At 46.1% G+C, this 20,859-nt stretch overlaps 1 protein-coding gene across 1 annotated transcript in view; it reads left to right on the forward strand.

The window, feature by feature from the left end:
• Positions 1–20,859, forward strand: part of plxna2 (plexin A2) — a 172,015-nt gene that overhangs the window by 59,848 nt on the left and 91,308 nt on the right. The window contains exon 4 of the mRNA XM_030055804.1: positions 15,676–15,776. Coding sequence (XP_029911664.1) covers positions 15,676–15,776 — 101 coding nt within the window. The remainder of the gene's footprint in view (positions 1–15,675; positions 15,777–20,859) is intronic.

Consider the following 20,859-nt stretch of genomic DNA (forward strand, 5'->3'; position numbering starts at 1 on the left):
CGATACTTATCTGTTATTAATCTCCGGTTTCACAGTCTGTGTTTGGTATTCTGTTGATGTTTTTTATTTGCTGTCTGAATGTAGAATAACTGAAAGTTTTTTTTGTTTTTTTTTTTCCTTAGCTTTCTTTCTGCTGCAGTCTTTGGATGTCTCTCTGTTTCTGTATGTCCATGCTTGTCTGTGCATATGCATGACTGTATAGGTGTGTCAGGTCCTTGTGTGTGTGTGAGCACATACACACACACACACACACACACACATTCACACAAACACACACACACACACACACACACACACACACACACACATATAGATATATATATATGTGTGTGTGTGTGTGTGTGTGTGTGTGTGTGTGTGTGTCATTGCCTGAGTGTGCTGAGGAGCCAAAGGAGCAGCCCAGGAGCCTTCCTGGCAGAATAATCAGCTCTATAATTAAGAGCTGGGAGTGTGTCAACTGCCTTCATATAAGCTGTCTCTCTCTCTCTCTCTCTCTCTCTCTCTCTCTCTCTCTCTCTCTCTCTCTCTCTCTCTCTCTCCCCCTCGCTCTCATTCTTTCCCTCACTCTCTCAGTGTCTGTCTGTCTGTCTGACTCTATAATGGCACAGCATTTGTCTGTTTCCTGCCTGTGCCTGTGCAGAATGTTCATGACATTTATTGTGAAACTAATGGCGGTGCTTCACTCCTCCTAATTGTAGGCTTTAATTGCAATAATTATTTACAAGCCTAATTAGAGCCTAGAGAGTGTCAGGGAGAAGTGTGAGTGCCGGTTGAAGGAATCACGACAGGTTTTGTCAGGAGCCAGGCGAAGAGGAAAGGGAATGGAGTGGCAGTATTTGGTGTATAATTGGGAGAGGCTATGTCTGCGAGTCTCTCCCTCTCCCTCGTTCTCTCTCTCTTCCCTCTCATTCTCACCGTCTCTGTGTCTGCCGTCTGTCGTTCTCCCTGGTGCTGAGATCGGGGTGCAATCACCAAATTGAGCTGTGCTGTCTGCATTTGTTGAAGTGTGGCGTAGCATGTTTCGCGGAGCCCACACGTCAGCCGAGAGCGGCGGGCTCGGTCCCCAGCATGGAGCTGGACGTGTTTATATGGCAGCTCTCGCCTGTTTCCATAGACAGATCCCTCTCCTGTCTGAGAGGGGCTGACAGCTCACTTCACTACACCACTGGCTGCCTGCTAGGCGTGTGCAAATGTGTGTGCAAATGTGTGTGTGTGTGTGGGTGGGTGTGTGAGTGGGTGGGTGGGTGGCTGTATGTGCTCCTATGTGAATTTGTCACTAGAAACATTTGTTCGCTTGTGTGCTTTAACCAGGCCTTTGGTTCATTTGCTGCATTTTGGCAGACCCACAGGAGGTCCGATGTGTGTGTGTGTGTGTGTGTGTGTGTGATGTGGTCAAGTTGCCAGGGCTGCAATATGCTCTTTGTCTGTCCTTCAGTGGGCCAGTCTTGGTAAACAGGCTACAGCGGGAGAGCTGCTGGTTTTGATGGGCTACCCAGCAGTGGATGCAGCTCAACGCTTTCTTCTTCCCAACAGAACAACACAGGCTTCTCCCCTCTCCCTCTCTCTCTCTCTCTCTCTCTCTCTCTCTCTGTATTTCCAGGGGTTGTGAAACAACACAGTCCCCCATTTTAGCCCGCATCTTCCTCCCCTTCTCTCCCGCTCTCTTACCCTTTCTTCTCTCCTGTCAGAGGAGGGTCCGATGGGAGGACTCAATCCCACAATGCCATTCTCTTCTCCCCTGCGGCTCACTTTGACAAAGCTGTCAGCCTGAGCCCTGGTGATGGATGTAGTATCATGCAGTTTGCGTGTGTGTGTGTTTATTTATGTGTGTGTGTGTGTGTGTGTGTGTGTGTGTGTGTGTTTTGAGATGTTGAGAGCAGCCGGTTTAGAAGTCATATCCTGAACTCTCGCTGTGTTCAGGAATTATATTTATAGAAGAGATTTGAAGTGGTAACACAACTCCCATCGGCATGGAAACGCCCGTATACGCGGGGCTATACCATCGATGATGAAAGTACTTCCTCACAGACACACAGTGTGTACTCCAGATCATCTGTTTGCCTTCTTGACTCTTCCATCATAGTCAATATGTATTTGTTTGATGTGCGCTGGTAATGATTCGATGATAACATCGGAATTAGAGGGCTATGAAGGGCAAATATTAGAGAACATGATGATGGACATCAGTGTGTCAAAGCAGTGTGGGCAAAGCTGTCTGCATGCTGTGTGAGAACACACACACACACACACACACACGTGCGCGCACATACACAGACGTGTGCGTTTATCTGTGTCTGCCCATACATATGCAGACACACACTCAGCTAAGGGAAGAAGATGAATGTGTAGGAGTGGATATCATATCTCTAACGCAATATTTGAAGAAAAATATGAGAAAGAGCACGGCAGAGATAAGGCCAGTGATTTAGGCAGCGCGTCTGCCGGCAGCCTGTTGAAATATTACCTCTCTTGCTGACTTGTAAATCGGATATTTGGAGCCAGCAGGATCACAGGGTGGTAATTGATAGGGCCACGGAGTGATGGATGGGGCTGCATGGGGGGATTTGGGGCTGGAAAAGCAACAGGAAAGGATTCGCGGTGGACAAACACCGTCGCTCACACCCTGAATGGCTGCGGCGCACCGAGCCGTTTGAAGTTCACACGTGGAACCGAAAAAATACTATATACCTCGGAGGAGCGCGGCTTATTTACTTTCCCCTCTCCAAAAGCAACTGGGGAGCAGTTAATTTGGCTGCACAGAAGCAGCTGTCTGAGAGGAGAGAGGGACGAGAGCGAGAGAGAGAGAGAGAGATAGAGGGAGGGAGGAGAGACATGAGAGAGGAAGAGAGTGAGACACAAAGGCAGTTTGGGCTCATTATGTTGATTTTTTTCCCTCCTCTGCCAAACAAAGACACCCCGGCACTTTCAGAGACACTGCTGGAAATCAGTCACCGCTTTCTCTCTGCGCCTCACCCCGGCGAGGCTCTCCATAGGCAAATCTAATCATTGTCTCGGTAGATTTTACCTATAGCCTCTGTCTCTATATGCTCCTGTTGGATTAAGACACAGCCGCTCTTACAGACTCGGAGCTGCTTTGGTACCTGCCTCATGTTGTCACAGCCGAGGTCTGGGTGAGGAGTGTGTTGAGGGTGATCCTGTTAACCTCAGTGGTGGAGAGATCTTGTTAATTGAGCCTTTCATAGTCATTAAGCAGCTTCCAGCACACACAACTGCACACATACTCATGCAGGAATACATGCAAACATGCACCCACACATACACACACACACACACACATGTGCACGTACCCAGACACGCTTTTGAGATTAGATGAGGTGTTCCTCTGCCACCTGAGCCTAGTTATCAGTGCCCCTCCTCTTTATCTCTCTCTCATACACCCAAGCTCACATTCATCTAGGCATACACACACACATACACACACACGCGCGCGCACAAACACACACACACCCTTTACACGCATCCACAAGCAACGGCCCTGAGAGCAGTGGGGTGTAACCAAACCCTTCATTTGTATGTACATCATGTACATGGGGAGAGACTCTGAGACAAAGAGAACATGTTCACACACACACACACATGTGCACACACGTTTATGCACGTGCACACACGCATGCACACACACACACACATACACATCCAACAAAACAAATAAACAAACAAACAAGTAAACAGAAAAACACACTCAGACATGCACTGCGGTGTCCCTCTAAGGATCAGAATTCCATTCCGTCTGTCTTCCCTGTCCAAATCAATACCCCCCCCGCCCCCTCTTGGTCGACAGACAGCCATAAGTGTGCCAGGGAGACACACACACACACACACACACACACACACACACACGTGCGCGCGCCTGTTGATGTATGCAGCTTCTGCTGCTGCTGTTTCCTTATTAACTCTTCACATGCCGACTGGAGCATAGAGCTCATTACTGGCTGCACTGCCAGTCAGGGGTCCCGCTAAGACACACACACACACACACACACACACATTGGAGAAAGACAGACTGGACATAGAAACCCCCGAGAAGATGGAGTGGTGCTGTGAAGCAATAAACAACACGTGGCCACATAAGCAAGCGACTCACACAGAGAGATATGAAAAATAGTCCAAGACAAGGCAAAGATGAACATATTGATAGAAACATACACGTTATAAATAAAGGCTTGAAACGGGCTACAAATGCAGAAAGAGACAGAGTGGGAGGAGAGAGCAGACAGGCATTAAGTGTAAAGGAATAACTGGCAGCCGTCTGAGAGCGTCACTTGTTGAGCCATCATTGTGTAAATCCTACTGTACGTACAATTGCTCTGCCTTCACTGTGAGTTAAGCGCTCTTGAACACCATCTTTTCTCTGCGTCTGCCTTTTTACCAAAAGTGACTAAAGATTTTTCATCCCTCTTTTGATCTGAATGAATTGCATTAGGCTTTGAAGTGGCTGTATTGCCGACACTCTACTGTTCGCGTTAGCGCCCGGTGCGTTGCCAGGCCCGACGCCGGCTGAGTGGGAAAAGGTGGCCAGGTGTGAACAAGGCCCAGTGTGACTTCCAAAATAGACCGACCGTAAGACACTCCAGTATTCTGCAGCAGTGTGCTTGAGCCCACATACTTGGCTGTCCATATGCAACCTACTTATTCTTGCATGGTGCACAGAGCTCCAGGTCTGGGTCAAGTAGGAGTTGTTTATAATTGCTTGTACACACACTTGTACGCTGCATCCTTTATGTGCTGCGTGAGAGGGGTTTGCGGCATCACAGCAATTCAGAGCGCGTCAGGTAGGCTGGCAATGACAGCAGAGCAGACTGAATTCGATTTCTAATGTTTTCCTGAACTTGTAAATGCTCTTTTTGCTGCCGTATGTAGCAAATCCCATGGATCTGGAACACAAGTGTACTAAAACAAACCTTACGGATATGATTTTACCCAGATTTCAGACTATAGTGTGTACTGATGTTATGTGAAACACTTTGGACATGTGTAGCACTGTGTAAAATACAACAAACAAACAAAAACGATGCAGGTTAGGATCATAGTATTATTTTTGCAATACTTAATCAATACTTAATTTGCAATAGGTTGTATTTTAAGCTCTATTCAGAAATGATTTGTCAAGTCTGTGCAGTCCTCGCCAATACCTGAAACTACGCATATGTTCACATACACGTTCACACATACACACACACACACACACACACACACACACACTCACACACTCAAGCACTCTCACAATCCCCTGTTTCCATTTCCTAAATGTCACTTTGGGCATTTAAACCAGTTGCCAGCCAGCAAGAAGGGCAGAAGGAGCTGGGAGTTCAAAGTGGCCAGGCAGCATGGATGTAATTTCCTCCTCTTAGCCTCCTGACTGAATTACAGAGCAAAGAGGCCACCTCAACTGGGAGCCGGAGAGGAGAGCGAACTGAGGAGCGGAAAGGACAGGCTAAGGGGGGAGGGGGGGATAAGTGGAGAGAAAAAGGTGACAAAGGGCCAGGGAAGAAGCCAGCGAGTTTTAGATCGTATCGCCGGTAGCCAGCTTAACGTCTTTAGCTCCTATAGGAGATCGTTCATGGAGTCTGCTAAGGAGGCCGAGAGACTGGGGAGGTATCGTTAGCCGTGCTTGATATCATCCTACTCTGGGAGGCGGTTGCATTATTCACTGTGAACCAGTCGCGTATAAGTAAATGAATACGTGCTTTTATGTCATTGTTTTCTTAGCCAGCACACAGTTCCACTGGAGTGAGCTGGTAATAAAGAGCGAGAGACAGGGGCCTCGAATAAGGAAGGCGAGAGAGAGAGAGAGAGAGAGAGAGAGAGAGAGAGAGAGATGCTGTAAATCAGATGCCTTGTCTGTGCTTTTTTTTTTTTTTTTTTTTTTTTTTTTTTTTTTTTTTTTTTTTTGAGGTTGGTTATTGAGCTGCGTTGTGAACATTTTGGAGCTGTCTGCACCAAGGGCTTCAGTGGTCTGTAACATATACAAAAGCACAACGTCGAAACCCACACACATACGTGCGTGCACACACACACACAGACACACACACAAAATCAAATACACACAAATACACCCACTTGTCAGACTAACCTATCCCCCTCTCCTCCTTGCCCAAAAAGAGGATTGCAGCCATACATAATTGATACACTCCTAGCTTTATCGACTGGTTGGATTTTTCATCCTCTTCTCTGGTCGATTCCCTCACTCCATTATTTCTGCACTCTCACTCCCTCTGCTGCTTCACAGCCCCCTCTGTCTCCTGCTACACATACATACATGGACATGCACGCCAACAGACACCCACACACGTACACACACACACACACACACACACACACACACACTGATAGAGGTTAGCAGACAGTCAAATCACCCTTCCTCCACCCTTCTTCTTGCCAGTGCCCCACTTTGTCATTAATCCAAGCAGTTGGCCATCAGTCCAAGGGACACAGGCTGAAATCCAATGCCATGTGTGTGTGTGTGTGTGTGTGTGTGTGTGTGTGAGTTCTCTATGGTGTGAAAGTGTGTTGTGGCATGTGTCCAGGAGAGAAAGGATTTCTGTTTTTTTTTTATTTGTTTGTTTATTTTGTTTTTTGTTAAGCGCACACGTTTGTGTCTGCATCTGGTGCACTGTATGCCTCCTCATGTAATAATTGATTTCATATACACAAATGTCACTTTTGGTACGCTCTATCACACAACAGTGATTCAACCTGCAGCTCTTGCATGTGCTGTTCTAAGCATGCGCAGTCTGGCACGACTTTCTCTGGAAAAAAAAAAAAAAAATCAATTGTGCACAAGAAATGATGCATTCTGGCAGCAGCAATGGCGGTTTGTTACAATACGATACAATCCAGTAAGATATCATATAATACAATACAATGCGACTCGATACGATATAGTGTGATACAATGCAAAACAATGTGCTATGATATGATTGAGTACAATACAATACTATATGACATGATACAGTGCAGTATATGATACCTTATCATACCATATGATACAATGCCGTGTGATGCAACGCAATACAGTACAATTTGATACAATACGACATGATGAAATAAAATAATGCTTTATTGTTGGAATTGCTTTGAAATTTGTCTTGCACCTTTAGAGCGCCACAGCCTTTGAAACAGACAATAGAAGCACTACTTAGCATGAGCGCTAATAGACCCCCGTGCCTAAACAGACAAAAAAAAGGGCACCACCCACAGACATTCAAACTTGATCAGGGAAAAGCCCATGCAGAAACACGAGACCAGTAACTTTGACACAGCACCCCATACTACCCCATGTTACCCATATTATCATTTCACCCCGGTCAGTGTTAACACATAATGGTCATTACTCCGTTGTAGGGTTCAAACAGCGGTCAGAAGGCACACGGCTGACCTGTTCCTCTCCTGCTCTCCTGCCTTCCTGCCTGGCAGCCCGTCTCCGAGCAGTCTGTTACTTCTGATAAGGTGCCAGGGACCATGCCTGCCCGGGACGGAGGAGGCACTGGGGGGCGGGGGGGCTTAAGCCCTAGTATGAAAGAGGTGTAATAGAGCACAGTAGTTCTGCTTGGCCCAACTGTGGCAGCTTCATTATGCCCACCAAGCCTCGTCTCCTTTCACTCTGCTGTCCCAAAGCTGGGTTTCTTGTCTGCTCCCACTTTCCTCCCACCTTGTCATGGCAAAGTGGCAAAGCTCAATGTTTGTTTGCATGTGCCTATGTGTGTGTGTGTGTGTGTGTGTGAATGTCTTCTCGAGACTAGGTTTTAGCTTTTTGTTTCTTTCATTCCCTGTATTTTCAACTTTATGGTTTGGCAATGACGTTTTCAATTGATCCAAACCTCGGAGATCAGGCGTAATCCACTAAATTGTGTGTGTGTGTGTGTGTGTGTGTTTGTGTTGTGTCCTTGAGTGGCTGATGTTAGTAGGAGAAAATAAGGAAAAGATGGGCTCAGAGAACTGTCTGTGACAATAAAGGTTAAACGCTCCCATTTCCACACCAAATTATTTTTTGGAGTGTGCGAGATGGGAGGTTTGTAGATGAGGCAAGCTGTATCATTGCATTTTGCCTCGGCCTCGCCTCTTTCCCCCGGCCCAGTCTCTTAAAATCAATGAGCGACATCTACTGTGAGCGCTATCTCCTCTACTTTAAAGTCGACTAGCCTGGTAAACACCCAGTGTATCTCCCGAAACACTCAGTGCAACCCACTCAAAAAAAATCGCAGCAAAACACAATAGTATCTATCATAGACATCGCCTACCCCTCCATTTATCCTGCCTCTCCCCTGTATTAGCCCAGCAGACAGTTTTTTAATAAGAGTTATACAATAGAAGAGAATCAATATTGTATATTTCAACATAAAACTTGTTTCTCTCAAACTTTGACATCTGTAACTAGAACAACAAATACAAGAATTTTAAAAGCTATTCCTCTCAGCATGGTGCAACAGAGCAGCATATAGCAACAGTGTGTCTCCGGGGTAAAAGCACTTTGTTTTTTTATCTGCATGACAAGGATTTTTTTTTTTTTGTGTACCCACTGTACGCTCATGTGCCTGTAATTGCTTGGCACATTTGCTCTTGAAATGTGAATTTTGAGCCTGTGTCAAAGCTTCCAGCTGTTGCGGTGTCTTTGCACGGATGACCCAGGGCATCCAAGGATCAGAGGCCCAATCCTGCAGCGGCCGCCTCCCTGCTGTGTTCGGTCCTTAATCAAGATGAGTGTAATTGGTGTGAGTCCCAAGGCCTGATTAACCCTAGACTAGCCACAGCGCTTCAACACAGCCTCTCCTCTCCTCTCAGAGCCGCCCAAACTCAGGGAGGAGACAGGCAGTCTGCTTGAACCACTGAGTAACCTCCAAAGATGTGTCCAAAGCTGTTAGTAAACTGTAGCACTGAAAATCTTGTGTTCTGAGAAGTAAATCCACCACTGCAGTTGAGACAATGCTCCATGTTTACAGTGCAGTTTAATTTCTTTCTGTGTGGTTTAATTCATGCGTCACCATGAAAATAGCATCGCTTTATTCAAGAAAATTCTTAGAACAAGTCAATTTGTGTTTGGTTTTAATGAAATCAAATTATCTTGATCCACTGGCAGATTTTATTTTTAGTTATTTCGAAAAGACTTTAATACTCAGCACAAGAGTACACCGATATTCAGCGCTAGGAAACAGGACGGAGACGGAAATATGTGCACAAGAAGTGGTGGTGTGGGGGTGGGGGGGTGAACAGGGAATGAGCAAGAGTGGCCTGCACTATGGCCGAATGTCAACAAGCTAGATAGAGAAGGCCGGGCTGCAACACGATAGAGTGGATTTGTTTGGGTCTTAGAGAGGCGAAGGATTTTGTTGGTAGAGGCAGAGATGAAGAGGAAGAGGAAAGAGAGAAAGAGAGAGGAGAGATGTGGCCTCTGGCCTTGGGAAGACTCTCAGCGGGATTACTAGAGAGATTATAGAGTGGCTGGCTGGGGAGCCGGCTTGCAGCCTTGCAGTTAGCCAGACCACAGGAAGCATTGGCTGCAGGGTCAGTGTGGGACCGAGGGGCTCAGGGGCCATTAGATTTCATTGTTTTTCATTCATTCAGCAGCAAGTATTTGCTGGCTCTTTGCATTTTTGTCTGTATTTCACCACCCTCCCCCCACCTCTCTCTCTCTCTCTCTCTCTCTCTCTCTCTCTCTCTCTCTCTCTCTCTCTCTCTCTCTCTCCCTCGCTCCCTGTTGGAATGGGTATTGTGGTCTTGATCGATGTGCTTCATTCCAGTGACGTGGTAGCCTGGCTAACTCTCATTAAAAATGGATAGGGAGTTGGGGAGCCAGCAGTGTGTGTGTTGTGTGTGTGTGTGTGTGTGTGTGCGTTTGTGTGCATGCATGCATTTTGTGTGGGTGCGTGTTTGCCTGTATACGTGTTTAAAGGGGGGTGTACGTGGCAGGTGGTCCCAGAGGTGCCAGCTGTTTATGGTGCACTGCAGGAGGTTGGCGGGGGTTGAGAGGGGGACTCCTGAGGTCAGAGCAAGGCCTGTTGCCATGGCGACCGCTTGCAAAATACCTGCCTCCGCTTTCCTGGTGACGGCGGGATTTCTCTCTTTCTCTTTCTGTTTTCTCTCTCTCCGCACGTCAGGGCACATCTGGCACCGCAGAGAGCGCCGATCTCATCGGAGCACTGCATGACGGGTCGTTTCAACCCTGTTGTTTCCCTCTTTACCACCGCTTTCTCTGTCTTTCTTTTCCTGCCTCCCATTCCTGCTCTGGCCCCATGACCTCATCCATCACAGAGGTGTATGTCGGGGTCTCAGGGCAGCAGGGCAGAGGGGCTGGAATGGGAGCCAGCATTCATTCTCTTCCACAGAGACAGAGGAACAGATGAAAGTGTTCCTGCTGCTCTCTAATGCCCATACATTTTCATCCTGTCCTGGGTGCCAGAGCTGAACACCCTCCCTCACTCAATAGGAAATCAAAAATTTACAGATGGCCAGAAATATGTGGAAATAGTGTGTTTTTTTTAATATGTTTATTTGTTTTAGGACACAGCAAAGCAGTCAGCTAAAATCCTTATTTATTAAACTTCACACGTTGGCATCCCCAAATGGCAGCAAGAGGTTGCTATTTGATTTTGGAGGACATCCATACCCAAAAATGAGCAAAATGTTTACTCTTAAATTTCGTCTAAGTAGCTGGTGGAAGTGGCAAAGCAAATCTTTTGGCAGCAGGTTCAGCCGTCATTTACGAGTCCAGCTTCCACTTTGACTTCAAGTTTTGAGTCTTCCTCTCCTGTGTGCAGAGAGTCCCTGCCGGCGACTCGACTCAACACCAGAGTTTAATTTGGGCAAATAGGACAAATCTACCAAGTCTCAATTAGAGCAGATGTGACATTCTTGCCGTCCCTGTACATCCCTACTGTGTTTCATGATTTAGGCAGACGGGACAAGTGTACTAGGCACATAAGATCGTGCTTAGTGGCGCTTTAAGGCCGGGGGTACAATAATGATACCCAGATATTAAGTTATAGATCTCGATGTCAGAGGCTAAACCGTCACATTTAGTGAGGCTAGACAATGATAATGCAAGCCAAAGCCCATTCAGCATGAGAGAGGAAGCTGCTGTTTTAACCCTCGGCTGCTGGAGTACGAGTCTCTACTGTCGCCTCTCTGGTTGAATAACCCCTTGCTTATGCAGAAATTACATTAACATTCATTTACCAGAGCTTGATAGCTCTCCCTGAGAACATAGCCAGGCCACCTTAGGTCAGAGAGACAGAGAAAGAGAGAGAGAGAGAGAGAGAGAGAGAGAGAGAGAGAGAGAGAGAGAGAGAGAGAGAGAGAGAGAGAGAGAGAGAGAGAGCAGACAGTGTTGGAGGCGATATTAGTTCACATGCAGCGCTTCTTTGTCTTTCTTGAAAACACAGGAAGTATTTGCACATCCGTATGGCGGTTCGCATGTGTGAGCTCACATGTAAACAAACACACACGCACACACACACACACACACACACACACACACAAAACTCAGTGGGAGAAGGCGCTTCATTGTGCAGCCCTGCTGTGTTGAGTGACTGTAGCGTGTGCTGGGCAACAGCTGCTGTGATCCCCCCCCTCACCCTCACCCCTCCCTCACCCCCATCCTCCTCACCTCCACTGCTGGCCCATGCTGGCCCAAACATCAATACACGCACTCTCACATACACACACTCTCTCCCACTTGTGCTCTCTCTCTTTTCTCTGCCTTTTCTGCTCTCTTGTTTCAGCCTCCTTTTTGTCTCTTTTTGTCTCTCTCTCTCTCTCCCTCTGCCTCGCTCTCCGTCTTCCATATCGCCTCCCCTTCCTCCCTTTTTTGTTTCAGTCTGTATCAGCTGACAGCGGGCTGCGTCTGTCTGTCTTTAGACACCACTCCATAAGGGACACCCGCACCCCACCCCACCCCTCCACCCTCCACCCTCCCTCCCAACACTCCCCGCTTTTGCCCTGCTGACAGCTGTCTCCACACTGTAACCCTTTCATGGAGCCGGGGCCTCGGTGAAAGTTACACTATAAAGTTTCTGCCGGGTTTGCACATGTTTCGGGGAAGGATCTTAAAGCGTTCGGGGTTACAAGGGATTCGGAGAGAGCTGAGACATCTAGATCCGTTACCCAGACTGAGCGGCTGTGTTATCCCCCAGTCAAGGCAGTGTTCCTGGTGGGCTTGTTTGTCATCAGTTCCAGCCTCTGCTGCTGATGTGACCCAGTCTGCAGCTCATTACAGCATGCCACCTGTTTGTCCTGAAGCTAGGGAACACACACACACACACACACACACACACACACACACACGTACGCGCACACACACTAATAGAGTTTGTTGAGGTGACAGGGGGTTAATCTAACAGGAGTGTCCGTGGAGGAGCCGCCACACAGCACAGGGTCTGTCAGTGTCCCACCGTGTCAAAGGCTCTCTTTGTCTGGGGGGGGGCCTCTTTTCTATTGCTGCAGGGCTGCGGACCAGGCAGACAGGTGGAGGGTTATTGTGCTTTTGAGTACCAAAGACAAAGCACATTAAAAAAAAGAAAGGAAAAGAAAACATTGTAGCTCATGTCTTTGCCAAATAAAACCTTCCATAAATCTCAACTGCAGTCCACCGCCCTCCGAAAAACCAATCATACTGAGTCTGGCCAAATCCAGCCAGTCTGTTCTTGTGACCGGTAAACTGGATTGCAGCCAGTAAGCCAGACTCCAGAGGGCAACAAAAAATGAATGGATGAATAACTTGCTAACTAACTAACTAAACAAACAAAATAAACAGCACATCATGAGGAAAATGGAAGGAATCGATCTGATTAGTTATATTTTTTAGATATTTGGGAAGTTATTGTTATTTAATATCAGATAATGCTGACCGTATTTCATCCTTTTATCCAAAGAAGTAGACTTGGCAGTTTTCTAATTGTTCCATTTTGGAGCCATTGTGCAACCATTCATTTGGCCAGTCGTGCCAAACTTACACCACCATGCATTTTAAACAATACCTTTTCATTGCTGATTATTGCACTAATGTATTTAGTGGCAAAAATATTTTTCTCTCTAAGCCAGTGCTAAAACTATTCTTAGTTTTTCTAATTCAGTATTAGAAGTTGTATGAAAAAATGATGGAATCATTGCTGTTGTCTCCTCCTAGCTGTAATCTAATCCCAAACCTTAGTGCTAATAGTATTTAATATCACTCACTTTATGGATATGCACAGGGCCCTTAAATACACTAAAAGGAGTTATTTGCACCCCCGCTTCACAGAGGGGCCACTCACTGGGCATTGATCATGGCCTGGAGGATTTAGGGTTGAAAGCTGCTGTCTTTATCCACCAACTTGGCTGCTGAAAAATCAAATGACAGACAAAGCGTAGAATTAATGTATGTCAAAGTGTCAAAACCATGCCTCTGTTCATCTGCTGCATGTTTGGTGGGGTTCGTGTCTCGGTGTGTCCGAGTTGTGTACTCCCACAGACCCAGTGAGATGCAGGTGTGAGTGGAGTGGCCCCATGGGATACTTACACACACACACACACACACACACACACACACATGCACACATGCACACAGAGAGAGAGAGAGAGAGAGAGAGAGGGAGGGAGAGCGAGACCTCTGGACCTCTGCTCCTGCACAGACTGAAGGCCATGTGGCAGAACAGAAGCATGTGTGTCAGGCAGAAATACAGTAACAGACAGAGACACTGCCAGACTTACACACACACACACACACACACACACACACACACACACATACAGACATATAGAAACTGACAGAAGTGTGCACTGCGTGGCCGCACAGAATCGCCCCAGACTGTGCATCACACTGCTCTCTGCCCTAAATGACTCACATTCTCAGTATCCAGCTGGCCGCCACCTTTGTCAGTAAGATTGGTTTTCTATCACCACCTGCAGTTTGTCTGTCTCCACTGTGTTGTGTTTATGTATGCAAATTCTCATTCTTGCTTTTTTTTTTTTTAGTTTAATTTGAATCACTATTGAAAAGTATAAGCACAAGGATGTTTGTTCCTTATTCAAATGATCAGCCCTGCCTGACTGGATCGGTTTGGGTGTGTAGGTTTGGGGTGTGTTTGCTTTGCGGTGAAAGCACCTAGTCAAATTCCTGTGTTGACACTGTCAAACATATTTTACCTTAAAAAAACAATCTCATTCTCTATTGATTCATAGTTTTGAAAACAAGTGAGAGTGCGATATTAATAATTACTTTGAGTCTCACAAGCCATTTGAGTCATAAATTTGGACTTTATGCAAGCTTTGGGAAAAGGTCCCGTTATAATTAGTAATTACATTTTAGTGGCACAATTATGCCACACTCATATACTTTTTTTTTTTTTTGTAATAAAGCTGGACTTTACACTAGGTGGTGGAAGAGGGCCTGCCATTCTTAGTACACTGCAAAAACGCAAAATCTTACCAAGATTATTTGTCTTATTTCAAGTCAAAAATGTCTTATTTCTAGTCAAAATATCTCATTACACTTAAAATAAGACATGATCACCTCAGAAGTAAATTGTTTTTAGACAATTTTCACTTGTTTCAAGTGAAAATTTGCTTGAAACAAGTGAAAATTTGCTTGTTTCATTGGCAAAATTTGCCAGTGGAAAAAGTGAAAATTCACTTGAAATAAGGGAAAATTAGCTAGAAACAAGAAACAAGCAAATTTTCACTTGTTTCAAGCAAATTTTCACTTGAAACAAGAGACAGTTGTCTAAAAACAAGTTACTTCTGAGGTGATCATGTCTTATTTTAAGTGTAATGAGATATTTTGACTAGTAATAAGACATTTCTGACTTGAAATAAGACAAATAATCTTGGTAAGATTTTGAGTTTTTGCAGTGTAATTACTTTTTTTTCTGTGTCACGGCCGTACAGCAGTCATACATTTTTTGTAATGAAGTTGGGCCTTTACATTTGCTTGTGTAAAAGGAACTGTCACGATTCCTCCCTGTGTGGGTGTATTTGTACAGGCTCTACCTAGGTGGACAGATGCGCTGGTGCAGACAAAAGCCCAGTGATGGCAGAGAGACAGCTTTCTCTGGCCAGCCGGTCCCAGCTGCTCGCTACTGTTTCTTTGGCGTGCAGATAAAGGCAACAGTTGCCCTCTCAAATACACATGCCTGTCAGTTGCACAGCTCCCAACAGCACACATCTCACACAGACACGCATGGGCACAGCGCACCCAAAATTTGCAATGGCCCAAAGCTGTAATTCAGATCAGCGGAGAATATATTAACATAGTTATCATCAGCTTGGAGATTGCTGCATTGTCATATACAAGCTATTGCACGTGCTGCCAGCTTATTTGTTAATGGAGATAAAAACATGAGGAACGGGGAGGTATGAACTTTTACACGTTTTTGAATCAGAATAATTAAATAATAATGAAAAGGAGCAGACATCCATTTTCATTTCACATGTGAGTGATAGTGGATAATCAAATATGTGAGTTGGCACAACTAAACCACCCTCAAACCAATGTTGATTTTGTGAAATTATCTTTCTGCCTTCTTCCTCCCTATGCTCGCTCTCTCTCTCTCTCTCTCTCTCTCTCTCTCTCTCTCTCTCTCCCACACACACACACGCATATATACACAGAGGCTTCTCTGTTTGCATCTTGTGATGTTTGTCAGACTGCACAGCGTCCCTGATGCGTTCATGTGCTTTCAGGTGACCCAAGTTCCCATCGAATCATGTGAGCAGTACGGGACATGTGGAGAATGCCTGAGCTCGGGAGACCCACACTGCGGCTGGTGTGTCCTGCACAACATGTGAGTATCCCATCGCCTCTCCAACCACACAAGCTTCACCCGTTCAGCTCCCAGATATATACAGGCTTTGTTGGGCGTCTCCTATACTGACTATATGTCTTCACACAGAGATCAAACAAGTAGGCAGGCACAGGCTCCTTTTCCCAGTGTTCATCCCACATCAAATAAGAGTTTGAGGAGAGTGGACAGAGCATGACTGGATATGAAGAACTGTGCCTCACAGGTGCAGGACAGTCGCAGGCAGAGTGACTGCTGTCCCGGCATGATTTGATATTAATGCAAAGCGAGACCTTTCACCGTTTGTTTCCTGGAATTTGAAAAGACAGACCAGAACATACCACAGACAAGCTCATTTCTTATGGCACATCCAGATAAACTCACGTGTGCAGGAGCTCTTACGCTGCGCCTTAGCATCATGCCAAACGGTGAACACACAGCCTTAATCTTCTTGTAAAGCCAAAATATCCCTGTTGTGAGTGGCAACAGTCCTCATGAGGACACACTGGGCATGGAGGCCACGAGTGACACCTGCTGGACCTGACCTGCTACTGCAGCACAGCTGACAGCCAGAGGAAGAGGAAGAGGAAGAGGGAGGGAAAAAGCTTGTATATTTATCATATTTTAGGTATGAGTCACTCGTGGTAGACATCTGTAAATGGGACTGAAGTGACTGTGGTTAGATGAAATGATGGAGAAAGATATGCCGGGTACCGAAGATGAATACAATACAGTGCTGAATAAAGTGAAGAGACATACTGCTCTTTCTCTCTCTCTCTCTCTCTCTCTCTCTCTCTCTCTCTCTCTCTCTCTTATATTCAAACACACACACGCTCATTTGTCTGAGTTGTTGTTTTGCCTCCGTGTCCCAAATTCTCCCACTTACAGCCCCACCTAAAAGCAGACCCATCTCTAAAGGTATAGCCGAATCTTTGTGTGTGTCAGAGCACTACCGCAATCATCATTACGGAGATGGCGGCCCCTGCAAAGTGCACTTAAAGTAATTTACATCACTCCAAAGCTGAGACAGGACAAATAATTGCCTGGTGACAAGGTAATTCAGCATGTGTTCCTGCGGCGGTATGGGAGGGGCTGGCTGCAGCCGTGTGCTCTCTGCAGTCTGCATGCCTTCACACAGGGATCATTTACCACAACATTAGCCTCCGTGCTAGGCTGTTAATCATACTCTTTTTCTGTAGTCGTGGTAGGGAATGGAATAATTCGGAGTGGTGAGAATGTGAATACACCACCGTTTGCGGGAGCTGGTGTTTATGTCGCCAGTGCTAAAAGGTGAATGGCGTTTTGGAACTGTTATGTTGAAAGCAGCTGTGAGGGAGAAACAGCTGTTTGATGTGTGAATGCCTATTCGAGCATATGTGTGTGTGTGTGTGTGTGTGTGTGCGTGTGCAAATATGTGTGTGTGTTTGTGAGTGAGTGCTTGTGTCTGTGTATGTCTGGGTGCACATGTGGCTACGATTCTTGCGTACATGCACAAACGCTTGTGTGGACCGCTGTACCATACCATGGGGAGAGAAGGTCAGCACCTAGTTTCACATCAGATCAGCCATCTGTTTCCCAACACCAGCGAGCCTCGTGCCACCTGCCTCGGCTCCTAATCCCCCTCTCTCTGTCCTTCTGACCCTGCAATGAGCATGGAAGCACCCCCGTCAGCTCAGGCTGAGTTTCTGCACAGGAGCAGACAGGACGAGAAGTTGCTATAAGAGAGACTCCAGTTGACTCTCGCTGCCACTGATGTGTGCTTATCTGCTCGGAGAACAATTTCGAGCATTAACTTCACAAATCTGGCCTGAGGTGCCAGGGACACAGCATGCAAAAGATAACAACAGAGTAGAATAGACTACAGCTGCACATTTTCAATTGTTAAGCCGCTCACAGCCAACATTGTCAGTTAATCTGTTGATTTTTTTTTTTTTTTTTGATCAATCAAATTTGAAAAATAATGAGAAATGCCTATCACAAGTGCCCAGAGCCCAAAGTAATGTCCTGAAATTGCTTCCTTATTCTGCCAAAAAAAAAAAAAAAAAAAAAAAGTGTCAGTTTTATAATGATATGACTCAAGAAAAATAAGCAATTCTTAATGTGTGTGAAGCTGTAACCTGCACATTTTTGGTAGTTTTACCTGATAAATGAATAATATGATTAATCAATTGTCAAAGTGTGATCTATCAATATTCTGTCAGTTGCCTAACTAATTAATTGTCATTGGGACCCCTCTGTCGAATACTGCTGGAACTGATGGCAGCTGCACACCCAACTCCCTGCCCCACACACCCAAAATTAAATTTGGTGCCAGTCGTGGTGCCATCCACAGCTGTGATACCCCCCCACCCCACCCCCTCCATCTCTCCATCCCTCCATCTCTCCAATTCTCCATCATCCATCCCTAAACCAATGTTGATTTTACAAAATTATCTTTCCTCCTTCTTCTTCTTCCCCATGTTTGCGTGCACACACATGCCCCTCCCTCGCTGCAAAGCATGCATCTAAGCCATGCCACTCATCTCATCTCCACTCCGCTCAGCACGGCTCAGCACTGCGCCGTCTCCCTTTTAGACGCTCCCCTTCCTCTGGATTCAGCCCCTCCACACTCCAGAGATGGTTGGCTTGCCACACGTAAACACCCTTCGCTTTGATCACCCCCTCCCTTCTCCTACAGCTGCCATCCACAATATCTGTCGTCTTTTCTTCTCCTCTAAACACTATGTCCACCCCCTGTCTCCCCCTCCTTCCCATCTTTATGTTTGTGAGTGCGTGCTCATTGAAGTGCTGTATTCTAAGGTGGCTAATTAGGAACATGGTAGGACATTAGCTTGGTTTGCAATGATGAGGAGAAACACAGAAAGAAAGGGAGAGAGAGAAAAAGACAGAGAGCGGGAGAGAGAGAGAGAGACGGTGGGCATGCCAGGAGTGTCATCTCTGTCTTCTCTGTCTTTCTACTGTTTTTCTTCTTCCTGCGATCCGGCGTGGTGTGAGACTCTAAAGTCCTTTAATTACCAGCAGCTGCTAGGCAGCCAGTGAAAGCTTGAGGAATGAGAGGGGGGAAAAAAGAGGGAAGGGGGGACTAGAGTGAGGGGAAGAGAATGAGAGAGGGAGAGAGCGTGTGATGCTGCACACTCATCGGCCCACAAAACCGAGCAGCGTTTTGATTGCGGCTCAAAGGGAGCTCATCATCTCGAGCGCTCTTCAGTTGCAGCTCCATGAATGGGTATTGGTGTTTCAGCCATCGTCTGACCACAATCCAGAACCATGGAGCTTCACTGACGCTCTCTCTCTCTCTCTCTCTCTCTCTCTCTCACTCTGTCTCTCACTTACTCTCCATTTCTCTCAGCCTGCAGCTCATCATGGTTAGATTAGCTCTCTAATCATGCCCAAAAGAGGCTTTTCCATCTCAAAATGTCCCACGTCGCTCCCTTTCTCCCTCCCCCAGCCTCCCTCTCAGCTCCCTCCTGCATTCCAGGAGAGGACGAGAGGTTTTGTTGAGATTTGTCAGGATTAGTCACAACTCTGAGCTCTATCCAAGGGTTGAGATTGGACGTGTGATCCAACGCCAAGGTCAGCTATCAACCGGCGTAGTGATCCCCCCTCCAGTCACGCTATTATAATTTGTACAGTTCTTCTAAAGTAGTGAATGGTGGTAGGTTGTAGAGTTATGTAATATGTGCATAAGAGTCTATTCAGTGTGTCTAGATCAGCACTAGCTTATTGTGTGGATGACAGCTCTGGGCTATTGGTGTATTAGGCCCCAGCAGAGCGTGAGTCAGCATTTGATGGCTGCTCTGGGCAGAATAACATAGTGCTACTACACTATGATATTGTATTATATTATACTGTCAGTCCACGTGTGGCTGAGCAGCTCAGATCTGTTGCAGTAACCCACAGGGCAACAGCTACAGTCGAGCTGGAGACGGCACCACCTGTATCTGAACTGAAATGTGTGTTTCTCTCTGCTGTTCACCTGTGTTTTTCCTTCTTTGTTGCTCCGTCTGCGTTATCTGTCTCCTCTTTCTCCTCCGCCTCACATCATTCTGGAGCTGTGGCCGCCACAGGAAATGGCTCAGTGGTCCACCTCCACAAATCAATGTTATTAGCTTAAATCCTGTCAAATGATTTGCTGGGCAACCTGGTTGACGCTGACTAAGTGGCTTCACTTCATCACCAGAGGCGGTCAGGGGTTTGGGATGTGGCCCAGCCCTTAAACAGGGCAGTCTGGAATGCTGCCTGGAATTTCGGAGGAGGGATTTAAGAGCGGAAATATTAATGTTAATTTGTGTTGTTGTCAGGTCACCCATTTTCCCCATGTGTTCATCAAAATCAAATTGACTTAACTCTCTCCCATCACTATACACAAAATCTAAAATACAAAAATGAACACTGTGAAATATAGACAGAATCCAGTATAATCTCTGACCGAATAACCTGATGTCAGTATAATGCTGATATTATAGAAATGGTTATTGGTGCTTTCAGAAGAGATTCTTGATCAACAATCATTAGTAATGTGGATATGATGACCAAGCAGATAGAGGCAAAGAATAGACCAGTTAGCACAGCCTAATAAGTTCAGAATAGTGCATCTCTTTACTGCAATGCAGCCTTTAAAACCAATAAAACATGCCATATCACGATAATAACAGATGATATCACACTATTATTATAGTATCGATATATCGCCTAGCCCTAACATGGAACATCAATATGACTTCAGCATGTGTCTCTAAATTGACTTTTTGCCTTGTGGCATGTTCAGCACTCTACCTTCCCTGTGACTGATGTCAGATACCAACCATAAAATCTGCTCTAATTTACCTGTAGCAACAACAATTAGCCCAGCGATGATAATGGCTACTTTGGCCCATCGTGGACGTCAGGCTGTGTGTCTAATGGCCGACTCATCAGCTGTTGCCACAGTTAGCGGGCAGGGGGAAGCTACATCCATCTCTGCAATCTGTGCCTAATGAGATATCGATCACGAACATGCGCGCGTATCAATACTTCCATGGATTCCTGGTACACAGAGCCGCTGCAGGTCAGTAATGATGGCTGGAATGCCTCTGTAGTATGTTGA

This window comes from Myripristis murdjan, chromosome 7, assembly GCF_902150065.1.
Source record: "Myripristis murdjan chromosome 7, fMyrMur1.1, whole genome shotgun sequence".
Lineage (NCBI taxonomy): Eukaryota > Metazoa > Chordata > Actinopteri > Holocentriformes > Holocentridae > Myripristis > Myripristis murdjan.